We start from the raw sequence: 25,059 nt of genomic DNA, 5'->3' as shown, positions 1-25,059 counted from the left end.
CTGGTAAGTATCAGGGCCATTGGATACACCTAGATGCCCTTAGACACCTAGATGACCCTGTTTAAAATAAATTTTACTTGTATTTAGAAATGTTAGTTTTCTATTTTAGTGTTAGTTGTGCATTCTAAATATGTTCAATGATATTGGAAAAGTGTATCTCGTATGAAAAATTGCTCAAATTGGCCGCATATCAATTGTAGTCGCGTGGTACATGCAACTAGGCCAGGTTGGGGGCAAACTACATGTCAAGGACGAACATGCAACTCGCTCGGGTCCAGGCAAGTTGAGTGTGGGGGTGGATATGCAACTAGTTCAGGTGGGGGCAAGTTGCATGTTGAGGGTGGACATGCAACTAGTTTATGTGAGGCCTAGCTGCGCCTCGAGGATGGACATGCAACTGGGTTAGGTCTGGTGAAAGTTGTGTGACGAGGGTGGACATGCAACTGGATCAGTGTGGAGTTGTGTATCAAGGTTTTGACGTGCAATACATGGATTCGAGGCACGTTGCATGTCGAAGATAGACATGCAACCGGGGTAGTGGAGTTGCATGCCAAGATTTCATGCAACTGGTTCAGTTATGGGCAAGTTGCATGTCCATACACACAACTAGATTGAGGTTTGACGAGGGACACAAGTGTTTTTAGAGGATATATATGCAACTCGGGGTAGGGGCCGAGGCAAGTTGTGTCTCGAGGATGGACATCCAACCGGATCGGGGAGGAGTTGTGTGTCAAGGTTTAATAAGTGTCTTGATTTTAGTTTAAACTAGTAAACATGCGCGTGTGTTGCCATACGGGACAAAAATAAATCATCCCTCATACACACACTCGACATCATCAGCAAATCCCTTAAAATCTTTCACGAGGTTGTAGTTGAAACAACATGATAAGTGATGTTGTGCAAAAACATAAAGGTGATAAAAAATTTAACTCTACTGAAGTTGTGTCCAATTTATTAGACAACAAAAATACCTACCTAGTTGTCGGTATCAATTCACACTTTTGCTAATGTGTCTCATCAGTGATGCCCAACAAATAGTGCATTAGGCTAAAAATAGCAAAGTATATTTTAGTACCGAATGATAGCATGTGCATAACAACATTATTCTTGTCTTGTTGACATATTTTTTTGTAACTATAATACAAGTGAGGACTTAAATTGATTGGAAATTAACATATTAGACATTTCCACTGAAAACAATCAATCCGTAAGGACATGCATACAACAAATGTTCAAGGTTGCATATCAACATTGATATTCTTACAAAGAAAACCTTTATAGGCACAATTTCCAACAATTGAAAAAAAATCATAATTAAGCCATTGGCTTACATAGAGCCCGCATCGGCAGTTTAGTGTACATCACCGTATATGGGTTGGTTATTATGCACTCGGCACATTAGAGATGATGATTATGTGCTTGTTGTGACCTTTCACATCTGGTAGCTGGTAGGAATGAACACCCCCTAAGGTGCTAATAATAGCTTTTGTGAGAGTATCAACCAATCCTAGCCAGACAATTTGAATGGGCAGGAAACATATATAATAGACATTTCTAAAATACCCAATATAAAAAAGTATTAATTATGAATGCATCATCAACATAATTTTAAAAATGATGAACATGTAAAATAATATCATATTTGGAATCTACACAATTTTTAGGTTATTTCCATATATGACATGCTAAATCTGGAGTTGGGTTTGAAAGATAAGAAAATTTCAAAAGTACTTGACTTCACCAAAAAAAGGGATTAAACTGGCCCGAAATTAGAACACCGTGCAGCCCCTCTGCTAAGGGGGGGGGGGGTATCTGTATCTTACGCCAATTTGAATTCAAAGAGAAATGCAGAAAAGGGTAGTAGTGGGACTCAAACTCGGGTCTCCATGATGTAAGAGCAACGTTGTAGCCAGTCAAGCTCTTGTTCTCTTATAACGCAAGACGGGATAGTTATATATGAACCTAACATGACGTGCAACGACTTCAAAGAAAAAACTAATCATTTACTGCCACTTACTGATGTCATTGGTGGATAATTCTCATCAACTTTACGAGTAAATTCATTGCGGACTGAAAGCACGGTAGCTCCTTTATTATTTGGCATAGATATAGAGGCAAAATAGAGAAATTTCACCTAAAAACGCAACTAATTCACAAAATGAACTGTCGGTAAAAAATCATTCGTCGAACCCTTTTTTGTGGCGTCTTTGTTTTAGACGCCCCACTATATCGTGTGGTGTCCGATACTATGTTGTGTGACGTTCGAGACCTAATGTGACGCAAAGGCCCCACATAATGCAGTGTGGCGCCTGACTGTCGGACGTCACACGAAGGGTTCAGCTGAGTGATTTTTTTTCAAACGCGATTCATTTTGTGAAATATTTTCATCCACGGGTCAATTTTATCAATTTTGCCAGATATAGATTGGAGTAATACAATTTGCTGTAAAGCTAACCAAACTTTTAAATGTTTGACTCTTAAAGGAATACACCTTATATTTTAAAACCGAGGAAGTATTTAAGTAGGCATGCATCACGTTGTTGTGCTGACACCTCAGGGGCTGCTCTGCATATGACAGTCCAGCCAGCTCGGAATATCGACAGGAATATATTACTAGTTGCAGTGCAGGTACATAGGGCACGTGATGGATCGGTTTGTACGCATGTCAGACCTTATCCTACCTGCACCTGCAGTTGAGTAGCAGCACGGTCTACATCATATCATATATATTAACCTGATGCAGAAGCAAGGAAATAACTGGTACGTGCACATATATAGCTTTTCCTTTTCCTGATCTTTGTTCTTTGCTAGTGGCAGTAGTAGCTATATACTAGTAGCTGCACCGCTGACCCGCCGGGATTTTAATTTGATCTTTGATCTCACGCATGCACATGAACTGATAGAGATTCTCAGGTGGATAAGCTCAGCTGAGAAGAAGGTACTGCATACAACAGTTCGCAAATGATTCACCAGCCGTAGAAAAAGGCACCAGAATACTGAATCTCACTCACGCGGTTGTGGTTGTGCATACGGCCGTCACAGGACAGCACTGCATCCTGTGCAGATGGTCGTTGCTGCATGAGAAAACTTGGCACTGCCATAGTACGTACATAGATCAACGGGACTACTTTTCAAAAGTGAGAGGATCGCAACAACTTCCTTTGCGCGCGGTATGACCTACGTACGTACGTGATCGCATGTGAAGCTCTGAACCTTTTACTTACCTCGACGCCGGCCGGCGGGTCGGTTAGTTACCCATCTAAAGCCTGAGCCTTTACCTGGAGAGCAGGCTGGGTACCGGTTCAAGTCTGACATTAGAACACTACTGACCGTCATGGCTGTAAGAAAAATCAACCACAGTAGATAGGCTGTAGATCCACCAATAAAACTTTTCAAAAGATGATGGATCGGATCAGGATCGTAACAAACTCTTTTGCGCCATGACGTCGAAGCAACCATCTCAGCTCTGAACACTTGCCTCGAGGGCTGCCGGTTGGTCTGCATGGAGCTCTGCTAGCTTCAGCAACGAGTACAAGATCTTTACTCTCTCACTGCAGTGGGTTATTTCACATGCACACTCCAACCGAACCGGGCCCCTCTCGATCCCTCTCGTAGAGAGCATCTGCATCTCTCTCATGTGGCCTGGCTGGTGCAGCACCTGAATGGCTGAATGTGGAAAGTTGTTGCTCTTTTCATTGTGAAAAGTATCCCATCGTATCCATGCATATGCCTTGCCTTGCTAGCTTGCACACTACTACTTCCTGTTTTGGACATGGATGTTGTTCTTATGCTTCCAGCTGGTAGCTGAGGCAGGTTCATGCTTTTTCTTCAAAAACAAGGCAGGTTCATGCTCACTTGCTCAGTTCAAACGATGGCATGCAAGACTAAAATCCGGTCGAGCCAAAGCCAGTGAAGATCGGTATGAAATACTACCACCTTGTGACATCTTGTATGGTTCACCATGAGTGACATTGCTCATGAGCAAACTGTAGAATCGCATCGTGGATACGTAGTACTTTCTCCGTTCCAAAATAACTGCCTTAACTTTCTACTAATTTTAATATGAAGTTATACTAAGCTTGAAACACTTATTTTTGGACGGAGGAAGCACAAGATATCATTTTCCTTTTTGTAAAGCATTATAGATATGCATTTTTAACGAAAGGAGTGGAAAAAATGAGCATACATCAAGCATGAATACTGGGTCCGTTTGCTTAGATACCTTTATTATGTGATTTGCTTCTTTTTTTCAAAAACAGTTGCAAACTAAAATTATACTTTTAAGATAATGGAAGAAAGCTTCGCCTCTGTGTGAGATGCAGGCGCACATAATTTTTTGTAATCACTTGCATGCATATTTGCGTTACTTTTTTGCTTGGTAAACATGAAAACCGTGGAGAGCGGGTCGGGCATACCAATTATGTCTTTGATGTTTGGTACTCCCTTCGTTCTAAAATAAATGTCGTAAATTTAGTACTCCCTCTGTTCTAAAATAACTATCTCAACTTTGTACTAGAGCTAGTACAAAGTTATACTAAACTTAAGACATTTATTTTAAGACAGAGGGCGTTAGTACAACTTAAATACCAAGGCAACGGCATTTATTTTGAAACGGAGGGAGTACATTATATCAAGTGCCATGAACACCGAACTTTGGATACAAAACTGCTTGTGGACGTAAAATTAATGAAATGATTTTCATGGGAAAGCCTAAGCAAATCAACCAACAAGCATATATAATTCTGCTCGATCATAAAGGCAAACAGAAACACCGCCTAGTTCACACAAATATATCTTACAGAAACCAAAGGCACGCACGCAGCAGACGGCCTACCGTTGACACACACACAAGCTAGTAAAAAAAATACGCGGAGGTGCATGCGTAGACATACACTATCACCAACCCACAGCTGCAGAGAAGCAACTTACACGTACGTACATACTTAGGCAAATCTCACTTACTTAGCTAGCTAGCTAACTAAGCACCCCGACCTTGTGCGTGTGCACCACATGCACAGAAGCTAGATCATCATGAGCAGTTTGGAGCTGCATGTTGCTAGATAGATAGATAGATAGATAGATAGACAGGGTCTACGTTCTAGACTAGAGGTTGTTCGCGGCGAAGAAGGCCTCGACGTCGGCGCCGGCGTAGAAGCCCCTGCCGCCCTGCTGCGAGACGGCCCCGGGCGCGGCCCTCCTCTTCCTAGGAGGCGCGGGGCAGCCCCCGTCGGCGGCCGCGCGGGCCTTGGACCCGCTCGGCGTCCTGCACCCGGAGGCCTCCGCCTGCTTGCCGCCGCTGTCCGCCGCCTCGCTGCCGCGCCACTGCTCAAGCGGGAGACCCATGCCGCGCGCGCGCGCCCCTCCCTCGAGATCGTCTAACACACTTGCTAATTCGGAAGGGTCTGGGTGGGGAGATGGCGGAGAGAGCTAGCTAGTCCTGAACCGGTGGGAGTGGGGTGGGGGGTGCAGGGGGTTTATATAGGGTGGGCGGCGAGACGAAGCGGACGTACGTACGGACGCTCCGATGGGTGTATAGCTATCGCCCCGATTCTGACTTCTGAGCCGGGGATCGTATCGGATCGTTGCGTGATGGCAGGGCAGGGCAGGGCAGGGCAGGGCGGTGCCATGCCATCCGTGGATATGATGAGCGTACGTAACGTGCTCCAATATTATTGCGCGCGGGTCGCTTTATTTCGTCCGGTGGTACGTGCACGCACGGGATATGCATGCATGCTTGCTGCATGACTTCTCCTCAACCGCCATATGCGACCTGCGAGCGGTTTCTCTCCGCTAGCTAGCCTCGTCTTTTTCCACAAACTAGCTCGTTAATTCCAGTACCTAATTTACTACTCCCTCCGTTCCTAAATATAAGTCTTTGTACAGATTTCACTAATAGACTACATATGGATGTATATAAACATACTTTAGAGTATAGATTCAATCATTTTGCTCCGTATTTAGACCCTTAGTGAAATCGCTTAAAAGACTTATATTTAGGAACAGAGGGAGTACACGCTAGCCAACATGGACCGGTTCAGGGTAAAGACTCAAATACCCCTCAAGGTCACAATTAACTCAACGCCCAGATAAGATCTATACTGCTCGTCGTCTATTAACAGTATAGCACAAATGCCCGTGCGTTGCAACGGGGAAAAAAATGAATAATGAAAAAAATGTAGTCCATTGGTAAAAACGTGCGTGGATACTGTAAAAAAAAGGGCACATGCGTAAGGTCTTAGATTATAAAATATGTACAAAGAAAGAACCTAGTTTACATCATGTCCAAAGATTATAACATTTCTCAAATATTAATGCTTAAGTTTACATGCTACAATACAGATAGTCTGTATGAAATAAAGACAAATATTGATTAGCATTGTATCTTATATAGTATTTTTAAAATATTTAATATGTAAAATAACAACATATTCAAACTCTACATATTTTTCTAATCAAGTTTCATATATAACGTGTTTAAATTGAATTTACGGTTTAAAGATATTTATTCCGAATGAACTTCAGGGTTATTAACGCATATGTGAGGGGTTTACGTAAAATAAAATAAAAACGATTCACTTTGAGTACAATTTGGACCGCGGGTTATTTAGCATGAAAGTAAGGGGGTCTTGTGTAAAATGTGAAAAAGAACGGTTCAGTCTTACTTATAAACGAATTGCGAGATAATTAAAGAAAACTACACGGACCTTTCTAGTGGTAGAATAGTACCCTGCCACGGTACGGACCCGGGTTGGATTCCCGGCTGGTGCATTCTTTTCCCCCCTCCGATGTGAATATGGAATCCTCAAGTGCTGATAAAAGTAACTCACAAGCTATTCTAGTTCATGGACATAAATTATTTTTACCACTCTTTTTTGCCTCAGATGTAAATCTGGAATCCTCATATGGTGACAAAAGTAATTCACAAGCGATTCAAGGTCATGGACATCCTGGTTTTGAGTTCGTATGTAGAAAATTAATTTTACCTGTAAAATACTTACTGCGATGACTATACCGTCTCATAGCGATGAAAATGAGAATCAAAAATTACAAATATTTCTTGAAGTCCTCACTTGCTTGTGCCACCAGATCATCATCATTCCACTCATCCCGGTATCTCTCCGGACGAGCATCCTTATTCTGCGCATTAGCAGCATACATCAGCTTCCTCCATTCTTCAATCGGTGGATGGCCACATTGCTCCGCGAGCCAATCATCGTACTCAAACTGCAAACAAGTAATGCTTAGCAGGGGATAAAATATAATGGTTGGATGTACTGTAAAATGTTGATGTGCAACAGTGCAAAACACCCACAATCACAGAAATAAGTTAATTTTCTGTCAAGAATAGCTTTCTTAATTAGCGCCCTGAAGGCTACGTACCTGATAGCCACCACTGAAGTTGTGGGTATATCTCTTGGGCCATCCACGAGTTTCCTGTTTCGAGTAGATGGCTTTGACATCTTCCATCATTTCATCTTTCGATGGAACCTTGATCCATCCTGATAGAATACCAGCGACCCATTTGCTTTGCAGTTCAAACAATGGAAAAGGGATGACCTGGATGAAACAGAGGCCGCCAAATTTTAGATCCAAGAACACTGCAAGTGAGTTTAAAAGTGCATCTAGACTGAACAACAGCAATTTAGACACGAATTGACCTTCCACGGCAATCCGATGAAAGACAGGTCAGGAGCCACTTCTATAGGGAAAACATGCTTGTATAATGGATCAACGCAGTTGTCATCCACCGTGATGGTGCTATCATCCCCAAGAAATGGGAAGTCATACAGATAGCTAGACAACATACAAACGCATGAAACACATGATTAGCTTCAACCAGTATAGCAAAACCGGGTGGTTTGTACAAAAAATATGTTTCAGATATGCTGCATGACTATACCCAGTACAATGCATGATGACATCCGCTTTGATTGAACTGCCGTCCCGGAACACCACAGTGCCATCTCCCTGTGCATGGTCAATCTGCGAGTAGAACATATTTTTGTTACAACAATATGCTTTGTAATCTGTAGTTATGATGGCAGTTCCTTTAACGGATATACCCATCCGCCATATTCAACTCACCAGGAAAAATGCATTTACCATGGAATGAAGCCACGTGTTGTCATATTCAGGCTGCTGTTCGCAAGTGGAAGTCGGCGCTGATCTATCGGCAATATGGACCTCCTTCGCAACGCTTGCAATGTCCCTCGAAATGTCAACTGCACTTGTCGAGGCCCCGATAACGATCACTATGCTTGCAATATGGTGCAAGTTAATACAAAACATAAAACATGTACAATCAATATCTCATAATTAACATTATAGAAACGAAACCAAGACTTGCAGCACAACGAACACCGCATACATTTTGAAGACTGAAGATATATTGTTAAAGCGAGAGTTGGGCACATGCCGAAGGTCCTCCAAACGTGAGGCCACTTGATTTGGGTGCTTGCAAGCATTGCATGTGCGTTGGCATAAAGTTGGTTGTACCTATCCAGTTCAAATATTAACATGCAATAACAGAAAACAGAAAACAGCAACATGTTTGGAGTCAATGCCATACCTTTTCTCCAAAACTCTCAATAATCTTTTTCCGTCGGCAGGTAGAACTCTCACAATAATCAACTATCTGTGTCAGGAGAGACAAATATAATAGAATGAAATATACTGCATGTTCTACCATACCAATGCATTGTGATGTTTGGTAATTACCTCACTAAAGTCGGCTAGGGCCTTCTCTGAAAGCTCAGTTGAAGAAGAAGGTGGCTGTTGTTTTCTACTGCTGCTGTTTCTCAAAATAAATTCATGTTAAACCAGAGAAGACTCAGTTTTGCCTTTAAAAAAAAAGGAAGATTATCTGTGTATCATCTACGCTTATTACCATTCTTCGGTCCTCTAACCATAATACAAAACACTCCTAGAAGGTTGTTGGTCACGACCAGCGCGTCCGGACTCCTGGTAAAAAGATTCCATTGACTTAGGCAAGTTGAAATGGCACACAATGCGGACATCTTGTCTATCAATACCCTGAAAAGATGAATAGCGCCAATATATAAGCAAAGCACCTCTGCAGAAAAGCATCATGAAACACAATGCAATTAGAGTATTACATACCATTCTGTGGAGCAGCATACACATTAAAATCCGGACAAGGCCCATATCGAAAAATGCAATACACATGAAAACAGAGTATGAGTCTAATATTGGTGTAGAAAAAATAAAGTATATACTACAAGTTGGAAGGTATGTAGGTAACTAAGTCGGATGAAGCTGTACTCTACAACTCGTGGACATGGAATCAATTCGTAAGACAGAAACAATGTTTACAAGATGCAGAAAAAAGCTATATACCCAAATGCTACAGTTGCAACAACAACTTGTGTCCTTGATGAAAGCCAGTCATCAAGAACGGCAGTTTGCACTTTACTATTCAGGCCAGCATGATAAGTTGACAAGGAGCAAAAATAAAATCATAAGTATATCTGCAGAACAGTCTTAATAGGGGCTTGGGCTTATCAATTTTTTTACTTCAGATAAACATACCAGCAGAAGAGATGCCTGCTGCGACAAATGCATAGTCAGATCATCACAGGCAGCACGTTCAAGGCAATATATGATTGAACACAAAATTGCAAGTTTGTAGAAACACTGGACAAGAATTGCCCAAAAAGGACATTGGGCATGCATCTTTCAGGAATTCATCAAGCTTAAGAGTTCAAATAAAATTTGCTAAAACCTGAATCAACTGGGTTTTTTTTCTCTAGATCATAGGATGCACATTCTGTTCTGCTCCAGATTTGCACCACATGAGAGATCCCAAATCCCTTTTTTAAAGCAAGATCGAGATCTGTACCACATGCAGATTACCAGCTTCGGCGAGCAGGAACTGGCGAGGCCGGCTGAGTCCTGTGGCACAGAGAGGAGGACAGGCCGGCTGAGGGCTCGGGCGGCCGATGCGGGAGGCTGTGGCTGGCCTGGCGCGGCTGGTCAACGCGGGGATCGGGCGAGGCGCTTGACCTGGATCTCGATCCAGGAGCGAGGCGAGGCGAACGCCCTGCTCGGCTGACCCGATCCAGAACGGGGCGACGGGGACTCGCAGCAGGGATCTGCGACGGAAGGCGACCGGCGGCGGGAGCTGCTGCGCGGTGCGGCGGGGCGCCTCGGGCACGGGAGCTCGAGCCGGGGCTGCCCGCTCCGATGGGGAGGCAGGGAGACGCAACTCCGTTGGGTTATTTTTTTTTTCTCTTGCACGTACCGATTCGTTGACTTACCTGGGGATTGCTGGTTGGTTAGCTAAATCAACAGGGGCTTTTGTGTAAAAATGTGATGCCGGACGACAGAAGGCATAGGTGCTTTATTATTAGGGAGAGACAAGGTACCGTAAAAAAACTCTATACATCAGCCAATAATGCCGTACGATTGTTGTGCTCTAAGACGGCAGCGGGTCTAGAATCTACCCCCGGTCCCTAAATATAGTTCCTAAAGATAAGACCTTATAGATATTTCACTATGAACATACTCTAAAATATGTCTATATACATCCCAACATAATTTATAATAAAATCTCTAAAAGGTCTTATTACGAACGAAGGGAGTAAATACTAAGTGCAACTTCAACGTGGACTCTCAAATCGCCTGCAACCATCTAGACCGAATGTAGTTTACCATTCAACACAATATTTATCGCAAATGTCAGTTTTTCAACAAAGCGTATACAAATTATGGGGCTTTGCGGACGTCCGGACCGCTGTCAAGTATGCGCCTGCCACCGCGGACCCATCCAAAACTCTCTCCCACACGAAGCGAATGTCGTGCATTCATACCGGTCAGTGACAGTCCAGGGCGCCAGAATGGAGAGCGGTATGTTCAAAGACAGGGAAAGTGAAACTATTTGGAAACGGAGCCCGGCTTCGCACCAACCCCTCCCCCCTTGCGGTGATCCAACATATGCATGGTATATAGTGTGTCTGTCATTGATATAAGGCTCATAAGACACCATCTCGTGAACCTTATCTCTCTCAAAATGTACAACAGAATAACGGGTCCAAACCACCATTATACTTTCTTCGTCCCAAAATAAGTGTCGTAAACTTAACACTAAATTAATACTCCCTCCGTTTCAAAATATAAGACCTTTTAGGGATTTCACTAGAAGACTACATACGGAGCAAAATGAGTGAATCTATACTCTAAAATATGTCTATGTACATCCATATGTAGTTTATAGTATAATCTTTAAAAGGTCTTATATTTAGGAACGGAGGGAGTACAAATTTTATATAAGATCAACGACACTTATTTTAAGACGGAGGAAGTATTACATAGAGTACTTTATTCAAACAAAGGGCCAAAGTTCAAACGGCTCAAACTACTGGTACCGGAAAAGGGGGTCCCACAATTGATCTCGTGGTCACTTATTAAGTTCAGATCATGTCAAACATAATCAAGCTGGCTGCTACTACTATTCTGCACAAGTCTCGCTGCTGCTGCTCAGACCCTTCTCCTCCATTATCGGCTCCATAGGCGATGATGTAGTCGACTCCTATGACTCCTTAGGATAGGTTTGGTTCTTGATAGAAGTACTCGCCGGCAACATTTGGATCATCCAGCATCTCTCCAAAATATTCAGATTTTGAAGAGGATTTATGATACAAGGGATGAGTACATGGGTTCTCAACAATTTCATAGTTACTGTGGGTGGAGATGCACCATAACTACTACAGATTCCCAAAATTAGATCTCGGCAATGATTTTAAGAATGTAGCATCAAGTTTTACTTAAAATATTTAATCATTAGACTTCACGGGTTGATAGAATCTCCAATAGACTCCTTTCCCGCTGCGTTCATAGATCTTTCCCAGATCAAGGAGTGACAAGCCGCAATTCATTACACTCTGCAGAGAGGTGCGTTACTTTACCACCCACGAGCGATTAATTTAACCCTTTTGCCTGGTTTGTAACCTTGCACGTACAGGATATATACGTGGTCGGGTCCAAGATCCGAGTCTTTCACTCTTCCACTTTTACCAATGCCCATGGCCCTGGCTCGAGAGGTATTCGCTCTTTTGCCCAAAATCTGCTATAGGTAGGGTTTATACGACGACATGACCCATCAGCTTACGCCGCCCTGGCAATAACATTTTAATGGTCCTCTGTCGATAGGGGTATTAACGGGACCCATAGCCGATAGGATTTACAACTCCCTGGGTTGGCTCACGGATTCACGCCCCGTGGTGATAACATGTGTGAGGGCACATCGCATGCAGTTAAGTTATTTACTCGCACATCCCATTTCAGACTTCGTGGTCAACGCTATCTCTACGTCACTAGAATGTCTAGTGGCTTTGGTTATTAATCCCAGTATAATGGATCTCTACCACCGTGTTATCATCCTAAGTTTCACTGCCCACCTATGGTTTGATAGTACTGAATGTAACTTTATTTAATGCAATGAGTAGATATTGTGAGTAGGGAATTTAGTAAGATGCTTTTACGAAAGCATAAACAACAGGACATGCAAGGTATGAACTTGCCTCGTGATTGAGAGTTAACGTAACTCGACGCTTCGAGACTCGTGATTGCCGAGGGTTCTAAAAACGACATATAATTTGATAAGGACTAATGTTGCAACAAATCTACAATATGCTATTATGCATATTATGACATGGTTTTCTACCCTGCTAACTACTCTAAGATGTGGTGAAAGTTATTAGTTTATTTCTCTATTTCTAGAGTTTTTGTCGATTTTTTTTCTTTAATTATCAGATTTTAAATTATCTTTAGTTTCAATCGATTATTTCTCTTAACAAGTTTCCATTATTTTAAATTTATGGAACAGTTTTTATAACTTTTTTGCTTCCTTAGATTACTATAATTATGTAGTAAATAATAAATTACTGTTGTTAATTGATCAATTTTTATTTAAGCATTTTATAATTATTTTTACTTATTTAAAATTCCTCGAAATCATTTCTATTAAATGGATAATACTATTATGTAAATGATGAACATTTGTATTTGAATTAATAGGTTTGTATGGTATTTCCTAAATTTGGTAAAGTTTCTTTTTTCTTTCTTTTAATATTTTTCTAAAAGAAAGGCCTAGGCCACCGCCCCAACTCACTCTCTCCCCCCTTTTTTTGGCAGTCTCACTTACTCTCTATCTTCCCTGACCCCCTTTCGCACGATGCCGTCGCTGGATGATCCTCATTGACTCTAGTCGTCCCTTCCATCGTGCTTACTACTCCCTCCTTTCCGGTTTATAGGGCTCATCTCAAAAATTTCAGATTTCCATTATATTAGGCTCATTTTGACTCTAATTGAGTTAAAGTGCTTTGAGTCTCATGCCATATTTAATTCATAGAGTTTAGAGAAAGGAAATGAGTGGTTATGCATGCATCGTTTTCTGCATCCACCATGCAAGTCCAATGAAAAGGAGGATGCTACATTTATTGCCTCGGAAATTGAACACGTGAGAAATATTTCATTGGCTAGTTATATCTAGTGTCATCCACTCATAATTTATCTTGATTGATGAGATTTCAGATTTGAGCCCTATAAACCGGAAAGGAGGGAGTACCAAACTCTCTCTCTCTCCATCTCTCTCCCTCTCTATCTCTCCCTCCCTCTTTCTCTCTCCCTCTCTCTCTCTCGTCTATTTCTCTAGTTTCTCTCTCCTCTCATTGATCCCTTGCTTTAGGTGTTCTAGGGTTTCGGTGGTGGTACGGCGGCGGTGCTCCAGCGTTGCTCTGCTTGGTGTGAGGGGTCCTCCAGGGTGTTTGGATGTGTTGTGGCCTGGGGGTGCCCCTTGGTGACGCCTCCATGATGTGGTGCCATTGGGTTGGCGCATCTATGCCCGTGTGCGGCCAGGTGTCGTCGTGGTGGCGCTCCAGCGGCTCCCAGGCCTTCTCCTGGATGTGGTGATGGTCACACCACAACCATGGTGTGGCTTAGCTTCTCCTACGGCTACAAATCCCTTGGTGAGATACTTCCTATTCCCCCTCTTCCAATCTAGCTCCTGCATGGTCTGGCCATAATTTGATAGGATGTGGGGCTCTGTTAGTTGTTGCTAGACGTTGTGATCATGCATTAGCTCGTCCTGGAGCTCTCTCTGTGATGTTTTCATGTTGGTTTAGGGTTTGCTAGTGGTTGTGCATGTGTAGTTGCTGTTTATATGTGCTATTGTAATGTTCTTGGTGGTATGTGGATTATGTGATGATGTGCTAAATTGTTCATGGTTGGTGCAGTGCTCTAATTGTTGTCCCGCGGCTCCCGTAGTTCATGTTAACTGAAGAATTCTTCAATTAGCAGCTTAATTGTTGCTACACTAGTTGTGAATGATATCTGGGATTCAGTTAACTATAGAAGTGTGATCCTTTGATCATACTTCCATTGGTCTGTTTAACTTTCATATTGTAATAATTGATGCTGCTAGGCAGTGTTAGTGTTGCTGGCTAAGTTCATATAAGTTTTCTACATCAACTGCTTAAGAATATATACTACTTGATCTATCCCACATCTTCCTCTCTTGTCTATCTTTTTGTCCTCCTATATGATAAATTAATAGAACAAATACTATTTGTTCTAACCCTTCACATTTATTAACCACTAAGAATAGATGCTCCTAATCACTTGGTGTGGGATCGAGAAGAGTATGCCTAGAGTGGGGGTGAATAGACTACTTGACCAAATAAAAACCTAACTTTTTTCCAATTTTATTGGTTGGCAAGTTTTAGCAATTATAGAAAGTCGAGCACACCCTACACATTCAAGTCTATGAGTATAGCAGCGGAAAATAAAGATATGCACATGTAAGTACGGAGTAGAGATACGAAGATCAAATGCAATGAAGACACACATATTTTTGGCGTGGTTCCGATAGATGGTACTACCGTACGTCCACGTTGATGGAGACTTCAACCCACTAAGGGTAATGGTTGTACTGAGTCCACGGAGGGCTCCATCCACAAGGGGTCTGATGACCCACAAGTATAGGGGATCTATCTTAGTCCTTTCGATAAGTAAGAGTGTCGAACCCAACGAGGAGCAGAAGGATCTGACAAGTGGTTTTCAGCAAGGTAATATTTCCAAGCACTAAAATTATCAGTAACAAGTAGTTGTGTGGTGAGATGATTCGTAGCAAGTAGCAAGTAACAACGATAACAAAGGTGCAGCAAAGTGGCCCAATCCCTTTTGTAGCAAGGGACAAGCCTGTACAAAGTCTTATAGGAGGTAAAGCGCTCCCGAGGACACATGGGAATTTCTATCAAGCTAGTTTTCATCATGTTCATATGATTCGCGTTCGTTACTTTGATAGTTTGATATGTGGGTGGACCGGCGCTTGGGTACTGCCCTTACTTGGACAAGCATCCCACTTATGATTAACCTCTCTCGCAAGCATCCACAACTACGAAAGAAGAACTAATACAAAGTCTAACCATAGCTTTAAACTAGTGGATCCAAATCAGCCCCTTACGAAGCAGCGCATAAACTAGGGTTTAAGCTTCTGTCATTCTAGCAACCCATCATCTACTTACTACTTCCAATGCCTTCCTCTAGGCCCAAATAATGGTGAAGTGTTATGTAGTCGGCGTTCACATAACACCACTAGAGGAAAAACAACATACAACACATCAAAATATCGAACGAATACCAAATTCACATGACTACTTATAGCATGACTTATCCCATGTCCTTAGGAACAAAAGTAACTACTCACAAAGAATAATCATATTCACGACCAGAGAGGTAATGAGTAGCATCAAGGATCTGAACATAAACTCTTCACCAAGTAATCCAACTAGCATCAACTACAGAGAGTAATTAACACTACTAGCAACCTTACAAGTACCAATCGGAGTCGTGAGACGAAGATTGGTTACAAGAGATGAACTAGGGTTTGGATATGAGATGGTGCTGATGAAGATGTTGATGGTGATGAGTCCCCTCCGATGAGAGGAGTGTTGGTGATGGCGATGGCGACGATTTCCCCCTCCGGGAGGGAAGTTTCCCCGACAGGATCGTCCTGCCGGAGCTCTAGATTGGTTCTGCTCAAGTTCCGCCTCGTGGCGGCGGCGAATCCTCCGAAAAGCCTCCTCTTGATTTTTTTCCAGACCGAAACCCTTCTTGTAGCAAAAGAGGGGGGCAAGTGGGCCAGCAGGGAGCTCACAAGCCCCCTAGGCGCGACCTGGGGGGAGGTCGCGCCTAGCAGGCTTGTGGCCTCCTGCTGGCACCCCTCTGGCACTTCTTTGGCCCAGTATTTTTTATAAATCCCAAAAAAAACCACGTTGATTTTCACGGCTTTTGGAGTTGCGCAGAATAGGCATCTCAAACTTGCTCCCTTTTCAGGCCAGAATTCCAGCTGCCGGCATTCTCCCTCTTCATGTAAACCTTGCAAAATAAGAGAGAAAAGGCATAAGTATTGTACCGTGAAGTGTAATAACAGCCCAAAAAGCAATAAATATCTGTTGGAATTATGCCCTAGAGGCAATGATAAATATAGTTATTATTATAATTCCTGTATCAAGATAATCGTTTATTATCCATGCTATAATTGTATTGAATGAAGACTCATTTACATGTGTGGATACATAGACAAAACACCATCCCTAGCAAGCCTCTAGTTGGCTAGCCAGTTGATCAAAGATAGTCAGTGTCTTCTGATTATGAACAAGGTGTTGTTGCTTGATAACTAGATCACGTCATTAGGAGAATCACGTGATGGACTAGACCCAAACTAATAGACGTAGCATGTTGATCGTGTCATTTTGTTGCTACTGTTTTCTGCGTGTCAAGTATTTATTCCTATGACCATGAGATCATATAACTCACTAACACCGGAGGAATGCTTTGTGTGTATCAAACGTCGCAACGTAACTGGGTGACTATAAAGATGCTCTACAGGTATCTCCGAAGGTGTTAGTTGAGTTAGTATGGATCAAGACTGGGATTTGTCACTCCGTGTGGCGGAGAGGTATCTCGGGGCCCACTCGGTAATACAACATCACACACAAGCCTTGCAAGCAATGTAACTTAGTGTAAGTTGCGGGATCTTGTATTACGGAACGAGTAAAGAGACTTGCCGGTAAACGAGATTGAAATAGGTATATGGATACTGACGATCGAATCTCGGGCAAGTAACATACCGAAGGACAAAGGGAATGACATACGGGATTATATGAATCCTTGGCACTGAGGTTCAAACGATAAGATCTTCGTAGAATATGTAGGATCCAATATGGGCATCCAGGTCCCGCTATTGGATATTGACCGAGGAGTCTCTCGGGTCATGTCTACATAGTTCTCGAACCCGCAGGGTGTGCACACTTAAGGTTCGACGTTGTTTTATGCGTATTTGAGTTATATGGTTGGTTACCGAATGTTGTTCGGAGTCCCGGATGAGATCACGAACGTCGCGAGGGTTTCCGGAATGGTCCAGAAACGAAAATTGATATATAGGATGACCTCATTTGATTACCGAAAGGTTTTCGGAGTTACCGGGAATGTGTCGGGAATGACGAATGGGTTCCGGGAGTTCACCGGGGGGGGGCAACCCACCCCGGGGAAGCCCATAGGCCTTTAGGGTGGCACACCAGCCCTTAGTGGGCTGGTGGGACAGCCCAAAAGGCTCTATGCGCGAAGGAGAAGAAAATCAAGAGAGAAAAAAAAGGGAGGAGGTGGGAAGGAAGGGGGACTCCCTCCCACCAAACCAAGTCCAACTCGGTTTGGGGGGGAGAGTCCTCCCCCTTGGACTCGGCCGACCCCCTTGGGGCTCCTTGAGCCCCAAGACAAGGTCCCCTCCCTTCCACCTATATATACGGAGGTTTTATGGCTGATTTGAGACGACTTTTTCACGGCAGCCCGACCACATACCTCCACGGTTTTTCCTCTAGATCGCGTTTCTGCGGAGCTCGGGCGGAGCCCTGCTGAGACAAGGTCATCACCAACCTCCGGAGCGCCGTCACGCTGCCGGAGAACTCTTCTACCTCTCCTTCTCTCTTGCTGGATCAAGAAGGCCGAGATCATCGTCGAGCTGTATGTGTGCTGAACGCGGAGGTGCCGTCCGTTCGGTACTAGATCGTGGGACTGATCGCGGGATTGTTCGCGGGGCGGATCGAGGGACGTGAGGACGTTCCACTAAATCAACCGCGTTCTGTAACGCTTCTGCTGTACGGTCTACGAGGGTACGTAGATCACTCATCCCCTCTCGTAGATGGACATCACCATGATAGGTCTTCGTGCGCGTAGGAAATTTTTTGTTTCCCTGGCGACGTTCCCCAACAGTGGTATCAAAGTCAGGTTCATGCGTAGATGTCTTCTCGAGTAGATCACAAAAGTTTTTGTGGGCGGTGATGTGCGTTTTGCTGCCCTCCTTAGTCTTTTCTTGATTCCGCGGTATTGTTGGATTGAAGCGGCTTGGACCGACATTACTCGTACGCTAACGAGAGACTGGTTTCATCGTTACGAGTAACCCCCTTTGCTCAAAGATGACTGGCAAGTGTCGGTTTCTCCAACTTTAGTTGAATCGGATTTGACCGAGGAGGTCCTTGGATGAGGTTAAATAGCAACTCATATATCCCTGTTGTGGTGTTTGCGTAAGTAAGATGCGATCCTACTAGATACCCTTGGTCACCACGTAAAACATGCAACAACAAAATTAGAGGACGTCGAACTTGTTTTTGCAGGGTATGCTTGTGATGTGATATGGCCAACGATGTGATGTGATATATTGGATGTATGAGATGATCATGTTGTAATAGAAATATCGACTTGCACGTCGATGATACGGCAACCGGCAGGAGCCATAGGGTTGTCTTTATACTAACGTTTGTGCTTGCAGATGCGTTTACTATTTTGCTAGGAAGTAGCTTTAGTAGTAATAGCATGAGTAGCACGACAACCCCGATGGCAACACGTTGATGGATGATCATGGTGTGGCGCCGGTGACAAGAAGATCGTGCCGGTGCTTTGGTGATGGAGATCAAGAAGCACGTGATGATGGCCATATCATGTCACTTATGAATTGCATGTGATGTTAATCCTTTTATGCACCTTATTTTGCTTAGAACGACGGTAGCATTATGAGGTGATCTCTCACTGAAATTTCAAGACGAAATTGTGTTCTCCCCGACTGTGCACCGTTGCTACAGTTCGTCGTTTCGAGACACCACGTGATGATCGGGTGTGATAGACTCAACGTTCACATACAACGGGTGCAAAACAGTTGCGCACGCGGAACACTCGGGTTAAGCTTGACGAGCCTAGCATGTGCAGACATGGCCTCGGAACACATGAGACCGAAAGGTCGATCATGAATCATATAGATGATATGATTAGCATAGGGATGCTTACCACTGAAACTATACTCAACTCACGTGATGATCGGACTTGGGATAGTGTAAGTGGATCATGAACCACTCAAATGACTAGAGAGATGTACTTTTTGAGTGGGAGTTTAGCATATAATTTGATTAAGTTAAACTCTAATTATCTTGAACATAGTCTAAGTCCACTTTGAATATATTTGTGTTGTAGATCATGGCTCACGCGACAGCATCCTGAATTTTAATACGTTCCTAGAGAAAGCTAAGTTGAAAGATGATGGAAGCAACTTTGTAGACTGGACTCGTAATCTTAAGCTAATCTTACAAGCTGGGAAGAAGGATTATGTCCTTAATGCTGCGCTAGGAGATGAACCACCCGCTACGGCTGATCAGGATGTTAAGAACGCTTGGTTAGCACGTAAGGAGGACTACTCAATAGTTCAATGTGCAGTCTTGTATGGCTTAGAACCGGGACTTCAACGTCGCTTTGAGTGTCATGGAGCATTTGAGATGTTCCAGGAGTTGAAGTTTATCTTTCAGAAGAACGCCCGGATCGAGAGGTATGAGACCTCCGATAAATTCTATGCTTGCAAGATGGAGGAAAACTCGTCTGTCAGTGAACATGTGCTCAAAATGTCTGGATACTCAAACCGTCTAGCTGAGCTGGGGATTGAACTCCCGCAAGAGGCTATCACTGACAGAATCCTTCAATCACTGTCGCCAAGCTATAAAGGCTTTGTGTTGAACTACAACATGCAAGGGATGAACAAGTCTCCCGTCGAGTTGTTTGCGATGCTGAAAGTCGCAGAGTCTGAACTCCGTAAAGAGCATCAAGTGTTGATGGTGAATAAGACCACTAGTTTCAAGAGAAACGGCAAAGGCAAGAAGGGCAATTCGAAGAAGAGCGGCAAGCCTGTTGCCAATCCGCCGAAGAAACCCAAAGCTGGACCTAAGCCTGAAACGGAGTGTTACTATTGCAAGGGTATGGGTCACTGGAAGCGCAATTGCCCCAAGTATCTGGCAGATAAGAAGGCGGGCAAAGAAAAATCAGGTATATTTGATATACATGTTATTGATGTGTACTTAACCGGCTCTCATAGTAGTGCCTGGGTATTCGATACCGGTTTTGTTGCTCATATTTGCAACTCGAAACAGGAACTGCGGAATAGACAAAGGCTGGCGAAAGATGAAGTGACGATGCGCGTAGGAAATGGTTCCAAGGTTGATGCAATCGCCGTCGGCACAGTGTCACTTCAGCTACCGTCAGGATTAGTGATGAACTTAAATCATTGTTATTTAGTGCCTGCGTTGAGCATGAACATTATATCTGGATCTTGTTTATTGCGAGACGGTTACTCTTTTAAGTCAGAGAATAATGGTTGTTCTATTTGTATGAGTAACATCTTTTATGGTCATGCATCGAATGTGAGAGGATTGTTCATATTGAATCTTGATAGCGATACGCATATACATAACATTGAGACCAAAAGAGTTAGAGTAAACAATGATAGCGCCATATTTTTGTGGAACTGCCGCTTAGGTCATATTGGTGTAAAGCGCATGAAGAAACTCCATGCTGATGGACTTTTGGAGTCACTTGACTTTGATTCACTTGACACGTGCGAACCATGCCTCATGGGCAAGATGACTAAAACTCCGTTCTCCGGAACAATGGAGCGTGCAAGTGACTTATTGGAAATCATACATACCGATGTGTGTGGTCCGATGAGCGTGGAGGCACGCGGCGGATATTGTTATTTTCTCACCTTCACTGACGATTTGAGTAGATATGGTTATGTCTACTTAATGAAGCACAAGTCTGAGACATTTGAAAATTTCAAGCAATTTCAGAGTGAAGTGGAAAATCATCGTAACAAGAAGATCAAGTTCCTACGGTCTAATCGTGGGGGTGAATATCTGAGTTTCGAGTTTGGTACTCACTTAAGACAATGTGGAATTGTTTCACAGTTAACACCGCCTGGAACACCACAACGTAATGGTGTGTCCGAACGTCGTAATCGTACTTTATTAGAGATGGTGCGATCTATGATGTCTCTTACTGATTTGCCGTTGTCATTTTGGGGTTATGCATTAGAAACAGCTGCATTCACTTTAAATAGGGCACCATCAAAATCCGTTGAGACGACACCATACGAACTGTGGTATGGCAAAAGGCCAAAGTTGTCGTTTCTTAAAGTTTGGGGATGTGATGCTTATGTCAAAAAGCTTCAGCCTGAAAAGCTGGAACCCAAAGCGGAAAAGTGCGTCTTCATAGGTTACCCAAAAGAGACAGTTGGGTACACCTTCTATCTCAAATCCGAGGGCAAAGTATTTGTTGCTAAGAACGGAGCTTTTCTCGAGAAGGAGTTTCTCTCGAGAGAATTGAGTGGGAGGAAGATAGAACTTGACGAGGTTGTCGAACCTCTCATCCCTCTGGATGGTGGCGCGGGGCAAGGGGAAACCTCTGTCATTGCGACGCCGGTTGAGGAGGAAGTTAATGATGATGATCATGAAACTCCAGTTCAAGTTTCTGTTGAACCACGCAGGTCGACGAGATCACGTGCTGCTCCAGAGTGGTACGGTAATCCCGTTTTGTCAATCATGTTGTTAGACAACAATGAACCTGCAAATTATGAAGAAGCAATGGTGGGCCCAGATTCCAACAAATGGCTAGAAGCCATGAAATCCGAGATAGGATCCATGTATGAGAACAAAGTGTGGACTTTGGAGATACTACCTGAGGGCCGCAAGGCTATTCAGAACAAATGGATCTTTAAGAAGAAGACGGACGCTGACGGCAATGTGACCGTTTATAAAGCTCGACTTGTGGCAAAGGGTTTTTCACAAGTTCCAGGAGTTGACTACGATGAGACTTTCTCACCTGTAGCGATGCTTAAGTCCGTCAGAATCATGTTAGCAATAGCTGCATTTTTCGATTATGAAATCTGGCAGATGGATGTCAAAACGGCGTTCCTTAACGGTTTCCTTAAGGAAGAGTTGTATATGATACAACCCGAAGGTTTTGTCGATCCTAAGAATGCTAACAAGGTGTGCAAGCTCCAGCGATCCATTTATGGACTGGTGCAAGCATCTCGGAGTTGGAACAAACGCTTTGATGAGGTGATCAAAGCATTTGGGTTTATACAAGTGGTTGGAGAATCTTGTATTTACAAGAAAGTGAGTGGGAGCTCTGTGGCGTTTCTAATATTATATGTGGATGACATATTACTGATTGGAAACAACGTAGAGTTATTGGAGAGCATAAAAGGTTACTTGAATAAAAGTTTCTCTATGAAGGACCTAGGAGAAGCTGCTTACATTCTAGGCATTAAGATCTATAGGGATAGATCAAAACGCCTGATAGGACTTTCACAAAGTACATACCTTGATAAAGTTTTGAAGAGGTTCAAAATGGAACAGTCCAAGAAAGGGTTCTTGCCAGTTTTACAAGGTACGAGATTGAGTAAGACTCAGTGCCCAGCAACTGAGGAAGATAGAGAGCATATGCGCTCCGTCCCCTATGCTTCAGCCATAGGTTCTATCATGTATGCAATGCTGTGCAATAGACCGGATGTTAGCCTGGCCATAAGTATGGCAGGTAGGTTCCAGAGTAATCCAGGAGTGGATCACTGGACAGCGGTCAAGAATATCCTGAATTACCTGAAAAGGACTAAGGAGATGTTTCTCGTATATGGAGGTGACGAAGAGCTCGCCGTAAAAGGTTACGTTGATGCAAGCTTTGACACAGATCCGGACGACTCTAAGTCGCAAACCGGATACGTATTTATTCTTAATGGGGGTGCAGTAAGCTGGTGCAGTTCCAAGCAAAGCGTCGTAGCAGATTCTACATGTGAAGCGGAGTACATGGCTGCCTCGGAGGCGGCTAAGGAGGGTGTCTGGATGAAGAAGTTCATGACGGATCTTGGAGTGGTGCCAAGCGCACTGGATCCAATAACCTTGTTCTGTGACAACACGGGTGCCATTGCCTTAGCAAAGGAACCACGGTTTCACAAGAACACCAGACACATCAAACGACGCTTCAACCTCATCCGCGACTACGTCGAGGAAGAGGACGTAAATATATGCAAAGTGCACACGGATCTGAATGTAGCAGACCCGCTGACTAAACCTCTTCCACGGCCAAAACATGATCGACACCAGAACTGTATGGGTGTTAGATTTATTACAATGTAATTCACATGGTGATGTGAGGGCTAGATTATTGACTCTAGTGCAAGTGGGATACTGTTGGAATTATGCCCTGGAGGCAATGATAAATATAGTTATTATTATAATTCCTGTATCAAGATAATCGTTTATTATCCATGCTATAATTGTATTGAATGAAGACTCATTTACATGTGTGGATACATAGACAAAACACCATCCCTAGCAAGCCTCTAGTTGGCTAGCCAGTTGATCAAAGATAGTCAGTGTCTTCTGATTATGAACAAGGTGTTGTTGCTTGATAACTAGATCACGTCATTAGGAGAATCACGTGATGGACTAGACCCAAACTAATAGACGTAGCATGTTGATCGTGTCATTTTGTTGCTACTGTTTTCTGCGTGTCAAGTATTTATTCCTATGACCATGAGATCATATAACTCACTGACACCGGAGGAATGCTTTGTGTGTATCAAACGTCGCAACGTAACTGGGTGACTATAAAGATGCTCTACAGGTATCTCCGAAGGTGTTAGTTGAGTTAGTATGGATCAAGACTGGGATTTGTCACTCCGTGTGACGGAGAGGTATCTCGGGGCCCACTCGGTAATACAACATCACACACAAGCCTTGCAAGCAATGTAACTTAGTGTAAGTTGCGGGATCTTGTATTACGGAACGAGTAAAGAGACTTGCCGGTAAACGAGATTGAAATAGGTATATGGATACTGACGATCGAATCTCGGGCAAGTAACATACCGAAGGACAAAGGGAATGACATACGGGATTATATGAATCCTTGGCACTGGGGTTCAAACCATAAGATCTTCGTAGAATATGTAGGATCCAATATGGGCATCCAGGTCCCGCTATTGGATATTGACCGAGGAGTCTCTCGGGTCATGTCTACATAGTTCTCGAACCCGCGGGGTCTGCACACTTAAGGTTCGACGTTGTTTTATGCGTATTTGAGTTATATGGTTGGTTACCGAATGTTGTTCGGAGTCCCGGATGAGATCACAGACGTCACGAGGGTTTCCGGAATGGTCCGGAAACGAAAATTGATATATAGGATGACCTCATTTGATTACCGGAAGGTTTTCAGAGTTACCGGGAATGTGCCGGGAATGACGAATGGGTTCCGGGAGTTCACCGGGGGGCAACCCACCCCGGGGAAGCCCATAGGCCTTGAGGGTGGCACACCAGCCCTTAGTGGGCTGGTGGGACAGCCCAAAAGGCTCTATGCGCCAAGGAGAAGAAAATCAAGAGAGAAAGAAAAAAAAAGGGAGGAGGAGGGAAGGAAGGGGGACTCCCTCCCACCAAACCAAGTCCAACTCGGTTTGGGGGGGGGGAGAGTCCTCCCCCTTGGACTCGGCCGACGCCCTTGGGGCTCCTTGAGCCCCAAGGCAAGGTCCCCTCCCTCCCACCTATATATACGGAGGTTTTATGGCTGATTTGAGACGACTTTTCCTCGGCAGCCCGACCACATACCTCCACGGTTTTTCCTCTAGATCGCGTTTCTGCGGAGCTCGGGCGGAGCCCTGCTGAGACAAGGTCATCACCA

At 43.6% G+C, this 25,059-nt stretch overlaps 3 protein-coding genes across 3 annotated transcripts; all 3 read right to left on the bottom strand.

Annotated features, from left to right (window-relative positions):
• Positions 1 to 4,719: 4,719 nt before the first annotated feature.
• Positions 4,720 to 5,441, bottom strand: LOC123410377. The gene has a single exon (XM_045103316.1). It carries the CDS (start codon positions 5,341 to 5,343, stop codon positions 5,104 to 5,106), a length of 240 nt encoding a protein of 79 aa, XP_044959251.1. The 5' UTR covers positions 5,344 to 5,441; the 3' UTR covers positions 4,720 to 5,103.
• Positions 5,442 to 6,843: 1,402 nt separating this feature from the next.
• Positions 6,844 to 8,455, bottom strand: LOC123408869 (flavin-containing monooxygenase FMO GS-OX-like 5). Its single transcript, XM_045101905.1, has 6 exons — positions 8,369 to 8,455; positions 8,086 to 8,257; positions 7,901 to 7,983; positions 7,659 to 7,794; positions 7,381 to 7,557; positions 6,844 to 7,224 (listed from the first exon to the last, which is right to left on the bottom strand). Exons 2-6 carry the CDS (start codon positions 8,104 to 8,106, stop codon positions 7,045 to 7,047), a joined length of 597 nt encoding a protein of 198 aa, XP_044957840.1. The 5' UTR covers positions 8,107 to 8,257; positions 8,369 to 8,455; the 3' UTR covers positions 6,844 to 7,044.
• Positions 8,456 to 8,462: 7 nt separating this feature from the next.
• Positions 8,463 to 12,043, bottom strand: LOC123408240. The gene is made up of 7 exons (XM_045101394.1): positions 11,979 to 12,043; positions 9,874 to 10,250; positions 9,121 to 9,124; positions 8,888 to 9,033; positions 8,719 to 8,791; positions 8,570 to 8,635; positions 8,463 to 8,496 (listed from the first exon to the last, which is right to left on the bottom strand). The coding sequence occupies exons 1-5, from the start codon at positions 12,041 to 12,043 to the stop codon at positions 8,733 to 8,735; spliced, it is 651 nt and encodes a 216-aa protein (XP_044957329.1). The 3' UTR covers positions 8,463 to 8,496; positions 8,570 to 8,635; positions 8,719 to 8,732.
• Between the last annotated feature and the right edge of the window lie 13,016 nt (positions 12,044 to 25,059).

This window comes from Hordeum vulgare, chromosome 7H, assembly GCF_904849725.1.
Source record: "Hordeum vulgare subsp. vulgare chromosome 7H, MorexV3_pseudomolecules_assembly, whole genome shotgun sequence".
Lineage (NCBI taxonomy): Eukaryota > Viridiplantae > Streptophyta > Magnoliopsida > Poales > Poaceae > Hordeum > Hordeum vulgare.
Note: the sequence above shows the minus strand (reverse complement) of the source record. Positions and strands in the feature narration are given on the sequence as shown.

Excerpts from the sequence above, each read along its gene's own strand:
- LOC123410377 (XM_045103316.1), bottom strand. The coding sequence starts at position 5,343 with ATGGGTCTCCCGCTTGAGCAGTGGCGCGGCAGCGAGGCGGCGGACAGC.
- LOC123408869 (XM_045101905.1), bottom strand. The coding sequence starts at position 8,106 with ATGGTAAATGCATTTTTCCTG. Across the intron at positions 7,984-8,085 it reads TGGTAAATGCATTTTTCCTG|ATTGACCATGCACAGGGAGA; the intron begins GTGAGTTGAATA and ends TTCTACTCGCAG. Across the intron at positions 7,558-7,658 it reads TCATCGGATTGCCGTGGAAG|GTCATCCCTTTTCCATTGTT; the intron begins GTCAATTCGTGT and ends TGTTTCATCCAG.
- LOC123408240 (XM_045101394.1), bottom strand. The coding sequence starts at position 12,043 with ATGGGCATTGGTAAAAGTGGAAGAGTGAAAGACTCGGATCTTGGACCC. Across the intron at positions 10,251-11,978 it reads CCCGACCACGTATATATCCT|AGAAAAAAAAAATAACCCAA; the intron begins GTACGTGCAAGG and ends GGTACGTGCAAG. Across the intron at positions 8,792-8,887 it reads GGTTAGAGGACCGAAGAATG|CAGCAGTAGAAAACAACAGC; the intron begins GTAATAAGCGTA and ends TTTGAGAAACAG.